The 15,503-nt window shown below is 40.6% G+C and overlaps 1 protein-coding gene across 1 annotated transcript; it reads left to right on the top strand.

Moving 5' to 3' along the window:
- The first annotated feature begins 13,022 nt into the window (after positions 1 to 13,022).
- On the top strand, positions 13,023 to 14,873 carry LOC109199741 (E3 ubiquitin-protein ligase TRIM21-like). Its single transcript, XM_025904314.1, has one exon. The coding sequence runs from the start codon at positions 13,032 to 13,034 to the stop codon at positions 14,685 to 14,687; it is 1,656 nt and encodes a 551-aa protein (XP_025760099.1). The 5' UTR covers positions 13,023 to 13,031; the 3' UTR covers positions 14,688 to 14,873.
- The last annotated feature ends 630 nt before the right edge of the window (positions 14,874 to 15,503 follow it).

Raw genomic sequence — 15,503 nt, 5'->3', positions numbered from 1 at the left:
GGGCGAAGAAGCTGTTTATTTGAAGAGTGATTGGACCTCGCTGGTCATCCAGGGTTTTTGGTTTGGGAAAACCTGAATGCTTTTGTCCACAGTCAAATTCCCAATACAGAACTTGATATAGTCCATTATTGATCCTGTGAAAGTTTCTAGGTCCTGGTGTTCAAATATGTCCCAGTCTGTCTGTGTGAAGCAGTCCTGTAGTTTGGAGAGAGCATTTTCAGGCAGGGTTTTAACCGTCTTCGTGGTGGGCCTGGCACTGCATCTGAGGGGGGTGTAGGCTGGAGAGAGCAGGAGGGAGAGGTGGTCTTACTGGCCAAGGTGGGGGAGGGGTATGGCTCTATATGCATGCTTGATGTTGGAGTAAACATGATCTCGAGTGTGCTCTCCCCTGGTGGGACATTTAACATGCTGATAGAACTTTGTTTATGTTGGCCTTATTAAAGTCACCTGCAGTTAAGTAAGTGAGTAAAATTTCATTTATATAGCACCTTTCTTGATAAAAGATCACAAAGTGCTTCACACAGGGATGCCAAAGTATAAAACAAAAACAGACAAAAGTTAACAAAGTGCAATTCTAAAAAGATTAGTTTTTGGTTGTTTCTTAAAAGAGACTACTGAGTCCACAGATTTTGCCACTGTGGCTCCCAGATTGTGGAACTCTTTCCCCTATTTTTTTTTTTTTAAAAGCTCTGACTTGTATTATGACTATAAGTCTCTGTAGTCTGGGAGAGAGTCCTGTAACTCTCTGTCTGCAAAATACAGAATATAATGACCAATGTTGAGCAAATAATTATATAGTTACTTCTTCAAAAAAGTAACTGAGTTTTGCAAACAACAAAGTTTTTTGCAGCTGTTTACCTAAAACTGCTGCCAGGGCGTTTTTAAATAAACATTTCAAACTATTTACAGAACAATCAGCTGTTCTGCATCAAATCTGATGCCACACAAATTATTTGTGCCACTCCAAAAATAATTTCTGTCCACTATGAGATAAAGGAGAACAACAGCCTGATACCTGCAGGCCTGACAACAGGAGATGTATCACTGCTGTAACACCTGTAACATTCAGCAGCCGCCTCATTGTTCTGACACACACAATAAAACTATTGACTACACTACACACTAACTACACACTAACTACACAAGATTTGCGCAAAACCTTGCAAATCTCTCACATCTCAAAACACCGCCGTCGCTCCTAAAACTTCCTCCTGTTTCTTAACAACTAAATGCCATGTTGCCATATAATTTTTTGATTGGTCGACATGGTAATTTTCTCGGCCAATAGGAAAGGGTGGGGGGTTTTTTGGTTTTGTTTTTGCTCACAGGCGGAGAGTGCTTTCGAGCGCTTTCCTTATAAAACGCCGTTTTTACCGTTTCTTCCCGCAGTAAATATAAACAATGATAGTATTCAGGAAGAAAACCAAACATTGCATATATTTTATTATAACTCTGGTTTTACGTGGCCGATCAACACAATTTAAAAACTGGTATAAAGTCCACACTTTTTCCGTCATTTGTTCCACTATTGCTCACTAAAACACCGGCGTCGGCACATAAGGACGCTGTCATAGCCTGTCAGCGACACTGATTAGCTGTGTATATATGAATGTAATTCGCATCATTGGCTGGACTATGGGATAAGGTGGCATCGTTCTAACCCCACACTGGGGCAGCCAGTCACTTACTGACTAACACTGCAGAATTGTTAACGTATTTACTTTCATTTCAATTCAGGTTTGATTTTTTTTTCGCAACGCAGATTTTTTGTATGTAGAGATCGTGCCAGCGGTGTGCAATTGCTTAGACTTAGAGGGAACAGTGCTTGGGACATAAGGCTGGAAAAGTTCAATGATGTAGGCAGGTGCTTGTCCATGAAGAGCTCTAAAGGTCAGTGTTTTGGACAATCTGCAAGTGGATCTGGAGTGGATGTGAACACCATCAGGGTGGGACAGCTGCTGTTCATTAAATGGTATTCAGTGCAGTTATTGCATATATTTTATTAGGATCTAAAAAAGCTGAATCTTCACATAACTGGTGAAAAAGCTTATCATGTTGGCTTCACAATTTGCAATCACAATTCCTGTAAAGGGAGAGGCAGCAAAACCAGAAAAACAGCTGCAGGTAGAGGCGGAGTAACACCTCAAATACCTCAATGACCTACAGCATCGTTTTCAAGAAGGGAAAGTGTGAGAGAGCAGCAGAGCTGTAGTCGAGTCCTGTTTGTCTCTAAAAGAAGATTCACAGGAGTCCATCAGGTTTCTCTCAGCAACAGTGGTGAGTGCAGCTGATCACACTTCCCTTTTTACACAAATCTTCTCTCTCTGTTCACTTCATGTTCACTCATTGACAGTAGTGCTGGGCAAAATGGAAAAATATTTATCACGATATGAATTTGATATCACGATAACGATATATATCACGACATACCACCTGACCAGTGGTCATCTAGACAGTACGCAGTCTGTAAACAGCAAGTGCCGAGGGTGCAGTCTTTGTTTTGAGTTACCGTAAAGCATGTCGCAAATCCGGGTGCACGTAAAGCAGCACCATGTCGCAAAACCACAAGATGGAGTTTCTATGTGAAAAATATCTTTTTTTTATACTTCATTTCCTCTTGCATAAAGTTCAGAGCATGTATAGTGAGAAGACAACACTAATATGTTTGCCACAGGCTATTTAACCCTTTAAGACCTACCATAGTAAGTTAATTTTGATTCATCAATTCCTGTTCTGATTAATGTTTGTTCATCACTGTCTGTTCTGATCAATTTTGATTGATAACTTTTTGTTTTTATTAAGTTTGATTCATAACTTTCAGTTTTGATTATTGTTGATTCATCACTTCCTGTTCTGATTAATGTTGATTCATCACTTTCTGTTTTGATTACTGTTTCTTCATCACTTTCTTTTCTGATTACTGTTTGTTCATCACTTTCTGTTTTGATTAAGTTTGATTCATTACTTCCTGTTCTGATCAATATTGATTCATCACTTTCTGTTCTGATTACTGTTTGTTCATAACTTTCTGTTTTGATTAATGTTTGTTCATCACTTTCTGTTCTGATTACTGTTTGTTCATCACTTTCTGTTCTGATTACTTTTTGTTAATCACTTCTTGTTCTGATTAATGTTGATTCATCACTTCCTGTTCTGACTATTGTTGATTCATCACTTCCTGTTCTGATTAATGTTGATTCATAACTTTTGGTTTTTATTAAGTTTGATTCATAACTTTCAGTTCTGATTAATGTTGATTCAACACTTCCTGTTCTGATTAATGTTGATTCATCACTTCCTGTTCTGATTAAGGTTGATTCATCACTTTCTGTTTTGATTACTGTTGATTCATCACTTTCTGTTTTGATTACTGTTTGTTCATAACTTTCTGTTCTGATTACTGTTTGTTCATAACTTTCTGTTCTGATTAATGTTTCTTCATCACTTTCTGTTCTGATTACTGTTTGTTCATAACTTTCTGTTTTGATTAATGTTTGTTCATCACTTTCTGTTGTGATTACAGTTAGTTAATCTCTTCTTCTTCTGATTAATGTTGATTCATCACTTTCTGTTTTGATTACTGTTGATTCAACACTTCCTGTTTTGATTAATTTTGATTCATCACTTCCTGTTCTGATCAATGTTGATTCATCACTTTCTGTGTTGATTAATGTTGATTCATAACTTTCTGTTCTGATTACTGTTTCTTCATCACTTTCTGTTTTGATTAATGTTTGTTCATCACTTCCTGTTCTGATCAATGGTGATTCATCACTTCTTGTTCTGATTAATGTTGATTCATCACTTTCTGTTTTTATTACTGTTTCTTCATAACTTTCTGTTTTGATTAATGTTTGTTCATCACTTTCTGTTCTGATTACTGTTAATCACTTCTTGTTCTTATTAATGTTGATTCATAACTTCCTGTTCTGATTAATGTTGATTCATAACTTTCTGTTTTGATTACTGTTTCTTCATAACTTTCTGTTCTGATTAATGTTTCTTCATCACTTTCTGTTTTGATTACTTTTTGTTCATAACTTTCTGTTTTGATTACTGTTAATCACTTCTTCTCCTGATTAATGTTTCTTCATCACTTTCTGTTTTGATTACTTTTTGTTCATAACTTTCTGTTTTGATTACTGTTAATCACTTCTTCTCCTGATTAATGTTGATTCATCACTTTCTGTTTTGATTACTTTTTGTTCATAACTTTCTGTTTTGATTACTGTTAATCACTTCTTCTCCTGATTAATGTTTCTTCATCACTTTCTGTTTTGATTACTGTTTGTTCATAACTTTCTGTTTTGATTAATGTTTGTTTATCACTTTCTGTTCTGATTACTGTTAATCACTTCCTGTTCTGATTAATGTTGATTCATAACTTTCTGTTTTGATTACTGTTTCTTCATAACTTTCTGTTCTGATTAATGTTTCTTCATCACTTTCTGTTTTGATTACTTTTTGTTCATAACTTTCTGTTTTGATTAATGTTTCTTCATCACTTTCTGATCCGATTACTGTTTGTTCATAAATTTCTGTTCTGATTACTGTTAATCACTTCTTCTCCTGATTAATGTTGATTCATCACTTTCTGTTCCGATTACTGTTTGTTCATAACTTTCTGTTTTGATTAATGTTTGTTTATCACTTTCTGTTCTCATTACTGTTAATCACTTCCTGTTCTGATTAATGTTGATTCATCACTTTCTGTTTTGATTAATGTTTGTTCATCACTTTCTGTTTTGATTAATGTTTGTTCATCACTTTCTGTTCTGATTACTGTTAATCACTTCTTGTTCTGATTAATGTTGATTCATCACTTCCTGTTCTGATTACTGTTTGTTCATAACTTTCTGTTTTTATTAATGTTTGTTCATCACTTTCTGTTCTGATTACTGTTAGTTAATCACTTGTTGTTCTGATAACAAGAACAAGAAGACCCTCCCCCCGCCCTTCATCGATGTAATCAACTTTAATATAATGCAGATTCGTTTAAAAGGATCCTGGTTTCTGTGAAGGTTCTCAGTCATCCAGGTCACCATAACCAAAGGAGCTTGCAAAGGAAAGTGTCTGGACTTCTTTAATTTGCTTGAAGACGGTTCACCCGAAAGACAAAACTCAAAAACACAAACTTAACAATGTGGTTTATGCTGTACAGTGTAGCGAGGAATGCCCAGACCTCTACATTGGAGAGACCAAACAGCCACTTCACAAGCGTATGGCACAACATAGAAGAGCCACCTCCACAGGACAAGACTCAGCAGTTCATGTGCATCTTAATGACAAAGGTCACTCTTTCGAGGATGCCAATGTTCACATTTTGGACAGAGAGGACAGATGGTTTGAAAGAGGAGTGAAAGAAGCCATTTACGTCCACTGTGAGCGACCATCTTTGAACAGAGGCGGTGGTTTACGACACCAACTGTCTGCCATCTACAGGGAGTGCAGAATTATTAGGCAAATGAGTATTTTGTCCACATCATCCTCTTCATGCATGTTGTCTTACTCCAAACTGTATAGGCTCGAAAGCCTACTACCAATTAAGCATATTAGGTGATGTGCATCTCTGTAATGAGAAGGGGTGTGGTCTAATGACATCAACACCCTATATCAGGTGTGCATAATTATTAGGCAACTTCCTTTCCTTTGGCAAAATGGGTCAAAAGAAGGACTTGACAGGCTCAGAAAAGTCAAAAATAGTGAGATATCTTGCAGAGGGATGCAGCAGTCTTAAAATTGCAAAGCTTCTGAAGCGTGATCATCGAACAATCAAGCGTTTCATTCAAAATAGTCAACAGGGTCGCAAGAAGCGTGTGGAAAAACCAAGGCGCAAAATAACTGCCCATGAACTGAGAAAAGTCAAGCGTGCAGCTGCCAAGATGCCACTTGCCACCAGTTTGGCCATATTTCAGAGCTGCAACATCACTGGAGTGCCCAAAAGCACAAGGTGTGCAATACTCAGAGACATGGCCAAGGTAAGAAAGGCTGAAAGACGACCACCACTGAACAAGACACACAAGCTGAAACGTCAAGACTGGGCCAAGAAATATCTCAAGACTGATTTTTCTAAGGTTTTATGGACTGATGAAATGAGAGTGAGTCTTGATGGGCCAGATGGATGGGCCCGTGGCTGGATTGGTAAAGGGCAGAGAGCCCCAGTCCGACTCAGACGCCAGCAAGGTGGAGGTGGAGTACTGGTTTGGGCTGGTATCATCAAAGATGAGCTTGTGGGGCCTTTTCGGGTTGAGGATGGAGTCAAGCTCAACTCCCAGTCCTACTGCCAGTTTCTGGAAGACACCTTCTTCAAGCAGTGGTACAGGAAGAAGTCTGCATCCTTCAAGAAAAACATGATTTTCATGCAGGACAATGCTCCATCACACGCGTCCAAGTACTCCACAGCATGGCTGGCAAGAAAGGGTATAAAAGAAGAAAAACTAATGACATGGCCTCCTTGTTCACCTGATCTGAACCCCATTGAGAACCTGTGGTCCATCATCAAATGTGAGATTTACAAGGAGGGAAAACAGTACACCTCTCTGAACAGTGTCTGGGAGGCTGTGGTTGCTGCTGCACGCAATGTTGATGGTGAACAGATCAAAACACTGACAGAATCCATGGATGGCAGGCTTTTGAGTGTCCTTGCAAAGAAAGGTGGCTATATTGGTCGCTGATTTGTTTTTGTTTTGTTTTTGAATGTCAGAAATGTATATTTGTGAATGTGGAGATGTTATATTGGTTTCACTGGTAAAAATAAATAATTGAAATGGGTATATATTTGTTTTTTGTTAAGTTGCCTAATAATTATGCACAGTAATAGTCACCTGCACACACAGATATCCCCCTAAAATAGCTAAAACTAAAAACAAACTAAAAACTACTTCCAAAAACATTCAGCTTTGATATTAATGAGTTTTTTGGGTTCATTGAGAACATGGTTGTTGTTCAATAATAAAATTATTCCTCAAAAATACAACTTGCCTAATAATTCTGCACTCCCTGTATAATCCAGTTTTGAGTTCCCTCCCCAGACGCCTTAACGCCCACTCACATCCTCGGCCATCTGACCTCAGGAGACCACATGGTAAGGTGGGGTCAGGTTTCACAATGAGCTCACCCGAAACCCTGGCTGATTGGGACCCACACCCATTTTCACACCTTGGCCCAGGTGATTAGAGCAGTGGTTCCCAAACTTTTTTTTGCTGGGCCCCCCTTTTTTTACAAGAAAAATGTTCGCGCCCCCCTACCCCCCGCGCATGCACGCGGCATGCACACGCGTGTCCTCCAACCACACACATATTTTGCTCCATTGCGGTTTATTTCACACCTCAAACATTTAGTAAACAATTAAGCAAACACAAGTAATCTGAAATAAATTACAGGTAGTAATAAAATAAACTACCAACTCTTTTACGCTCCGTCCGCACCTACATGGGTATTTTTGAAAACGCAGCTGTTTTGCCAAGACGAAATCCCGCGGTTAGGAAGCATGTAGCGAGGCTCCAAATGCTCCAACAGACTGCTGAAAGGTCTTGCAGACAACAGCCGCTCTATCATGTGACACATACTGCTCCGATGCACCGAGCTGGGTCACTCCAAGTAGCGCGTTTTGTGAGGTGATTTTGTGATACTTCAGATCGGATTACATTTTTTATTTCTCTCCGATATCCGATCCAGTAATTTAGGTCAGTATTAGACTGATACCGATACTTAATATTGGATCAGTCATCTCTAGTTCTGATTAATGTTTGTTCATAACTTTCTGTTCTTATTAATGTCTTTAAGGTTCTATCCATTCACCTCCACTTGCCCTTTTCAGGGTTGTGGGGGGTGCTGGAGCCTATCTCAACTGTCATAGGGCGAGTGGCGGGGTACACCCGGGACAGGTCGCCAATCTGTTGCAGGGCTAACAAACAGGGACAGACAACCATTCGCACTCACATTCATGGGCAATTTACATTAATCAATTAACCTATCCCCACTAAATGCATGTCTTTGGACTGCAGAGGGAAGCCGGAGTACCTGGAGAAAACCCACGGAAACACAGGGAGAACATGCAAACTCCACACAGAAAGACCCCGGCCTTGTGGTGGAATTGAACTCAGGACCTTCTTGCTGTTCGGCAACGGTGCTAACCACCCTGCTGCCCGTCTTTAAAGTTTTACTTTGAAATATCTGAACTCATTGCTGGTTTATACCCTTGCCCATGCACCTGTAAAATGGAAACACCTGAGCCTCATTTGCCCTGTCAGCATTTAAGCAGAGGGATGGCAGCTATTCATCACCAGGTCATTGTGTGACTCGCACTCCCTGGAATCGTCCCTGTTTTTCTTGAGTCTTGAGTGTCTGGCTGCGAGCAGCCATTGACCAAAGAGGAGTGAGTCCCTTATCACCCATGACGCCTCTGGTTTTAGAAATTCCCTGGTTGCAACAACATAAACCCATGTTGGATTGGAAAAAGGAATGCATTCTGTGGTGGCGGTGGTGCCATATGACCTGTTTAAAAGCCACCACCCTGTCTGTCAGTTTACTGAATCAGTCTCTGTCATCCAATCCACCATTCTTCAGTTACATCACCTTGGGGAGGTGTTTAGAAAGGATCACACTTTGTCATTAACCCCCCAAGGACTATATGATTGTGGGATAGACCTCCTTCCTGGCATGCTGCTTCCCACCAATCTGCTATACAGTATCTTACAGCCCGAATGGGAAGTTTTCTCGCCGCAGGATTAATTGGTCCCTCTTCATCCCCAGTGGCTGCAGTATTTTTCTTTGTTGAGAAAAAAAGACAAAAGTCTGCTACCCTGTATTAACTATCGTGCCCTCAATAACATCACTAAATATGCACTATTGACTTCCGTTTTAAAACTTCTCCAGGGAATCACGATAACACCTGGTGATGATAAGGGAAGGGGATGAGTGGAAGGCAGCCTTTAATACTCACTTAGGTCATTTTGAATATCTTGTCATGCCATTTGTTTCTCACTAATACTCCAGCTGTTTTATAGGCTTTAGGGAATGATGTGCTCCTAGATTTCATCAACCACATCATTTTCTTTTTTTACTCCCTCTCCGATGCACAGTGGGCCGAGAAACTCCTCTCTCTATGGGGCATAGTGGTAGCAGGTAAGACTAGTGGTACATGTGCCACAGTATGAGAAAGACTGACCTAGGAGATCAAGTTTGGCATTAAGGAGGCCCAACGAACTGAACCGGACCCTGGGACTGTCCCTCCAGGATTATTCTTTGTCCCCTCCTCTGTTAGGTCACTGGGCATGCACAGCCAAATTCACCTGCCACCCAGGGGTCCATCACACCATCTCATTCATTTAAAGTAGAGCAGGGCGATATGGCCAAAAATATTTATCACAACATATATTTAAAAATTTGCGATAACGATATAACTGACGATATAATTGATGCACGACAAAATATAACACCACAACTTTACTAGCACAAAAAAACATCCATTTATTTTCACTTAAACAAGCAGCTGTTTTTATGTGCATTAATGATATATAAAAATGTAACTGTGGAAATGCATATTCCTTGCTGAAAGTTCAACCAAAAGGCAATTCCAGTAGAAGTGGGCTGAGATATCCTGAGCATAACCATATATAATATCCACTGAAGTTAAAAAGAGGTGCTTTGCAACATTATACTGCAGTGTGCCAAATACATAAGTCAAATACGTATTTTTCAGACCATAAGGCTCACGTGATTATAAGGAACATTAAGCAAAACAAAACAGTCAGATAAATCAAACTATACAACTCATTCTTCTTGCTTCCTCCACTTCTGTACCATTGATCTATTTGTATAATTAATGCTGTATTCTATCGCAGCTGCTCTATTCCCATGTTGTTGCAGTATATTAATGACTAACCTCATATTGTGGATGGATTATCTCTGTTGTTCTCCTGACTGAAGTTTGGTCCGTTTAAAGCATCTTGCCATGCAATTGTATCTGTCTCTAACCATCAGGAACCTTCATGTTAACTTTTATCGAGTGGAAAAGTGTTAGCGTTCATCCTCCAGCTTCACTGTGTTTCTGTTATGCTAACATAGCTGTGTCGCTAGCGATCACGTAGCACATCATTATATACCAGCTAGCCCAACTTCAGTAACCATACAAACGTCATTGCTGTTTAGTTTCCTGTCTTCATTTTTGTTGGAAGTGATAGCAGAGCTGAACATTGGAATTTTTTCAGAAATTTCTCAGTCAGAACCAGGGCTGGACTGGGACAAAAAATCGGCCCGGGCATTTTGACTAGAGACCGGCCCACCAGGATAGAGATTGAAAATGTGACGTCATTCAGGGGTAAAACCGCAAAGGATTCTGGGAACTTGTGGCAAGAGGTACTAGCGCACGCAGGCTTTCAATTGAACTCAGTTACACAGCGATAAAAAGAAACCCAAAAAATGGCAAGAAGCTGTTGTATTATTAACTGCAATAGCCTGTCGCATGACAGCCACGGGAAGCCGACGGGTAAAGAGATCGTTTTTTTATCGGATTACGTCGTTGAAGAGAAATTTTTTAAGCCATGTTTCCAAAGTAAGAGCAGACGGATGGTCTGGATATGCCAAATATAACGTCTCAGAACACTCCAGCTCACATGTTAGTCTGCTCCAAGCATTCCCACAAAGGTCAGTGTTTTGTAGTAGTTAATACGTCATTTTTCTTAACATAATTGGTAATATAGGTCACAAGCAAGTCTGGCGCTGAACAGAAATTGTCGCGCTATGCTCCTTTATTTATTGTGCATAAATAGTGAATTGTCCTGACACAATATTGCGTTTCGCTTCTGTTATTACCACGGTACATTGACAAAAATATATATTTTTATTCACAGGATAAAACAGTTGTTTTGTATCACTAATTCTCCAGTGCGATTACAACATACAATATTATTGTCACTGCTACATTTCTGTAATGCTACCAGAAATTATTTCCACTACTAATTAATTACCGTTGAGCTCAAAGGTTATATTAATAAACGGTAAACGAATGTGTATTTATGACGACGATTTGTGAGACTGGTAAACTTACCTTTGTTTGTACGATGGTCTTTCGTTCTACACGGTGCATTTCAAGGTCCTGTACCCATCCGTCAGTAAACTGTACCTGGGCTTGTTGCAGTGACCTGAAGTTACTAAAAACTTCATGAGTGTATGCACTCACTCCAAGAACTGTATAATTATAAATCTGAGCGTGGTGAAAGTTGGGCAGCACGCTAACATCTTTTGTCCACTCTGTGTGCTCGTAAGGGTCTGACCCTTTCACTCCTTTGATTTTTTCCTCGTATCTTTTCTTTGCCTTTTCATCGAGTCTGTCTTTGTACGGACCGGCATTATTGTCCTTAGTTCTGTACATTCCTTTTTTTGTGCGGCTAAGAAAAAACAGGAAGGTATTGGAACCGGAGAATGAACGTTTTGTGGTGCTGCAAATGCTTGCATTTGATGCGGTACTTGGATTGTTTGGCCAAGAGTTCCCGGCATGCAATGCGCGAAAGTCACGTGATCTGTCAATCGCTATAGGAAAAACCATAAAGCCTTTGCATGAAAACAACTGCTTTGATGTACACTGCCTTGTTGGTATATATGTATCAATCTAATAAACTTAAACCTACACCATCCTCTCTATTCTGGATTTTAAATCTGGATTTTTTTGGGGCGATCGTGGCTCAAGAGTTGGGAGCCCGCCTTGTAATCAGAAGGTTGCCGGTTTGAGGCCCGGCTTGGACAGTCTCGGTCATTGTGTCCTTGGGCAAGACACTTAAACCATTGCCTACTGGTGGTGGTCAGAGGGCCCGGTGGCGCCAGTGTCCAGCAGCCTCGCCTTTGTCAGTGCGCCCCAGGGTGGCTGTGGCTACAATGTAGTTTGCCATCACCAGTGTGTGAATGGGTGGATGACTGGATATGTAAAGCGCTTTGGGGTCCTTAGGGACGATTAACTCGCTATATAAATGCAGGCTATTTACCATTTTATATTTAAACAGTACATAGCGGAAACAAAAAGACTGCTTGGTCGAGTTAACCTCCTGAACTATCTACAACACATGGTAGAAACCTTAAATTAAGACCAAGAACACTAGAGGTGAGACATGATCATTAATTAATATTAAAATTAATAAATGACAGATTTAGTGATATTTTCATAAACACCTCCTTTCCTTTTTTTGTTCTCCATTTTCTTTAGTTCGTCTATAAGATTGCTAAACGAGGGGGAGGGTGCATCCAGCCTCCTCGGCTGTAATTGGTCCAGCCCAGAGTCGATAATGACCAATTGGCCAATCCAACACCTTTCATTATATATACCCTTCCAAAAAACAAAAAATCAATCGGCCCATAAAAACAAAAAATCGCCAGCGGCCCACCGAGAAAATGCCCGATGGCCAGTCCAGCTATGGTCAGAACATGCTATATCATGCTTAGATAAGTAGCGAAACTAGCGAGCTAACTTCTGCTAACTTCCTGCTAACTTCTAACTCCGTTAAATGTAATAAATTCTGTTTTCATGAATGCCTGGATGTTAAACTTCATAGTTACACCTGATAAAGCAGCAATACTGATCGTTTTATTAAAAATGAAAGAATTTATACAGTTTTTAACTCTCAGTGATGCCGCAGTGTTCGTTTGACTTTGGGACCTGAAGAAACGGACCTTAGGACCCAGGTTACTCACAGATTTACGGGCACCTTAGTCCGACAAATATAGCTATAACAATGGCCCGCTTGCATGTTCTGCAACAAAAAACACGCGAAACAGCCTCACCTCTTTGGCCACTGGATTGTCTCCCTTCGAGGCATCCCTGACTTCTTTAAGTTTCTTATATTTGTTAAGGTTGTGTTTTGGATGAACCAGTTTGTGTCTCAGGGTGTGAAGAAGCTTTACTGATGAAACTTGCAAACGATTTTCTTTCCAAGCACCTTGGATCACTGGCGCCTGTTTCTCTCTTTTTAAAAATGAAATTTGAAGCGAATTTTGAATAAAATGTGTGTGTTTTTTTCTTTCTCCTTTAGAGTGCAGACATGTCTGCTGCCAACAATCTGAGATCTGAAAATCAGTTTCTGTGCTCCATCTGTCTGGATGTGTTCACTGATCCAGTCACTACACCATGTGGACACAACTTCTGCAAAACCTGCATCAGTCAGCACTGGGACATGAATGTCATCTCTCAGTGTCCCTTGTGTAAAGAGACTTTCTCCACTAGACCTCAGCTGAGGGTCAACACCTTCATCTCTGAGATGGTTGCTCAGTTCAGACGTGAAGCTCAGCAGAAAGCCAGCAGCAGCAGCTCAGAGCAACAAGCTGCCAAACCAGGAGAAGTTCCCTGTGACGTCTGCACTGGAACCAGACTGAAGGCCCTGAAGTCCTGCCTGGTGTGTCAGACCTCCTACTGTCAGACTCACCTGGAGCCTCATCTGACAGTGAAAGGCCTGAAAAGACATCAGCTGACTGATGCTGTGGAGAACCTGGAAGGCAGGATGTGTACGAAGCACGATAAACCTCTGGAGCTGTTCTGTAAGACCGACCAGACATGTGTCTGCACGCTCTGCTCTGTTTTAGACCACAAGAACCATGAGTTTGTTCCTCTGAGAGAAGAATATGAAGGAAAGAAGGCAGAGCTGGAGAAGACAGAGGCTGAGATTCAGCAGATGATCCAGAAGAGACAACTGAAGATTCAGGAGATCACAGAGTCAGTGAAGATGAGTAAAGATGCTGCAGACAGACAGAAAGCAGAAGGTGTTCAGGTCTTCACTGCTCTGATGGAGTCTGTTGAGAGACGCCTGAAGGAGCTCATGAAGGAGATCGAAGACAAACAGGAAGCTACAGAGAAACAGGCTGAAGGTCTCATCAAAGATCTGGAACAGGAAATCTCTGAGCTGATGGAGAGAAGCTCTGAGGTGGAGCAGCTCTCACGTTCTGAAGACCACCTCCACCTCCTCCAAAGCTTCTCCTCCCTGAAAGCTGCTCCACCCAGCAAGGACTGGACAGAGGTCAGAGTCTGTCCACCATCATATGAGGGGACTGTGGTGAGAGCTGTGGAGACACTGGAGGAGACAATCTGGAAAGATATGAATGAGCTGTTTAAGGCTGAGCTGAAGAGGGTCCAGCAGTATGAGGTGGATGTGACACTGGATCCTGATACAGCTCATCCTTATCTCATCCTGTCTGATGATGGAAAACAAGTGAAGTATGGTGATGTAAAGAAGAAACTTCCAGACAATCCAGAGAGATTTTCTCCATGTCCTAATGTTTTAGGAAAGCAGAGTTTCTCTTCAGGCAGATTTTACTTTGAGGTTCAGGTTAAAGGAAAGACTAAATGGGATTTAGGAGTGGCCAGAGAGTCGATCAACAGGAAGGGAAACATCACATTGAGTCCTCAAGATGGTTTCTGGATTGTGAGGTTGAGATATGGAAATAAGTACAGTGCTTGTGCTTCCCCTCCAGTCCGTCTCTGTCTTCATCCTGGTCCTGAGAAGGTGGGGGTGTTTGTGGATTATGAGGAAGGTCTGGTCTCCTTTTATGATGTAGGTGCTGCAGCTCTGATCTACTCCTTTACTGGCTGCTCCTTCACTCACAAACTCCACCCATACGTTTGTCCCAGTAACAATGATGGAGGCAAAAACTCTGCACCTCTGATCATCTGTCCTGTCAATCAAACTGAGTCGATCAACGACTGATTTTATTTGATGAATGATTGATTTTTTATTGAAGGGAATAAATGAACATATTGAGTGTAAATCCTCTACAGTCTCCATGTTTCTATAGAATCTGATCATCAGGACTCTGATTCACACTTTGATTCTCATGGAGTTTGATTTGAACAGAAGAAAAGTTGAATCAGGAAATGTTCCCACTGATGGAGACTCGAGGTGAAGAATCATGTGTGGGTGTTATACGGAGCATTCAGTTTTCAGCTGAGGGGAGTTGAATAAAAAGTGGTTTGGTTATTTTTGGGTCTGTGAGGATTTTTGATCTGTTTAGTGAAAACTGCATGACTTTATCCTGTTTTGGTTGGTGATGGTTGTCCCATCCACTGCAAAATGTATTAAAATCATCCTCCCGTCGAGGAAGAAAGATGTAGGGGAGACCGGGGATAGTTGTAACATTTTTGTCATTTCTGTCTCTAAATTGGAGCTCTGTTAAGGTAGTGGATTCAAAATGTAATGCAAAGTATTTACATGTCTCTGCTATTAAATAGTGCAGCTATTTTCTCTGCAGCACAATTACCCATTGCATGGTATGGTCTCAAACACAAAGAGTGAAATGTTACAATTAACCCCATAGTCTGGGTTAGTTGTAACATGTCCTGGGGTAAAATGTAACACAATGAAATAAGGGTACTAACAAAACATTAACATGTAATCTTTGTTTTTTCAACACATGAATGCACTTAGAGCCATTTATGTAGCTGTGTGTGTGTGTGACAGAATGCAGAAATCTAGCTTTTGAACATATTCCAACCCCCCAAAAAAGACAAATTATGGCATTTTCTG

The sequence above is a fragment of the Oreochromis niloticus genome, unplaced genomic scaffold, assembly GCF_001858045.2.
Source record: "Oreochromis niloticus isolate F11D_XX unplaced genomic scaffold, O_niloticus_UMD_NMBU tig00000744_pilon, whole genome shotgun sequence".
In the NCBI taxonomy this organism is placed as follows: domain Eukaryota; kingdom Metazoa; phylum Chordata; class Actinopteri; order Cichliformes; family Cichlidae; genus Oreochromis; species Oreochromis niloticus.
Note: the sequence above shows the minus strand (reverse complement) of the source record. Positions and strands in the feature narration are given on the sequence as shown.

Bases quoted from the DNA above. Each gene is read 5' to 3' on its own strand.
- LOC109199741 (XM_025904314.1), top strand. From the start codon at position 13,032: ATGTCTGCTGCCAACAATCTGAGATCTGAAAATCAGTTTCTGTGCTCC.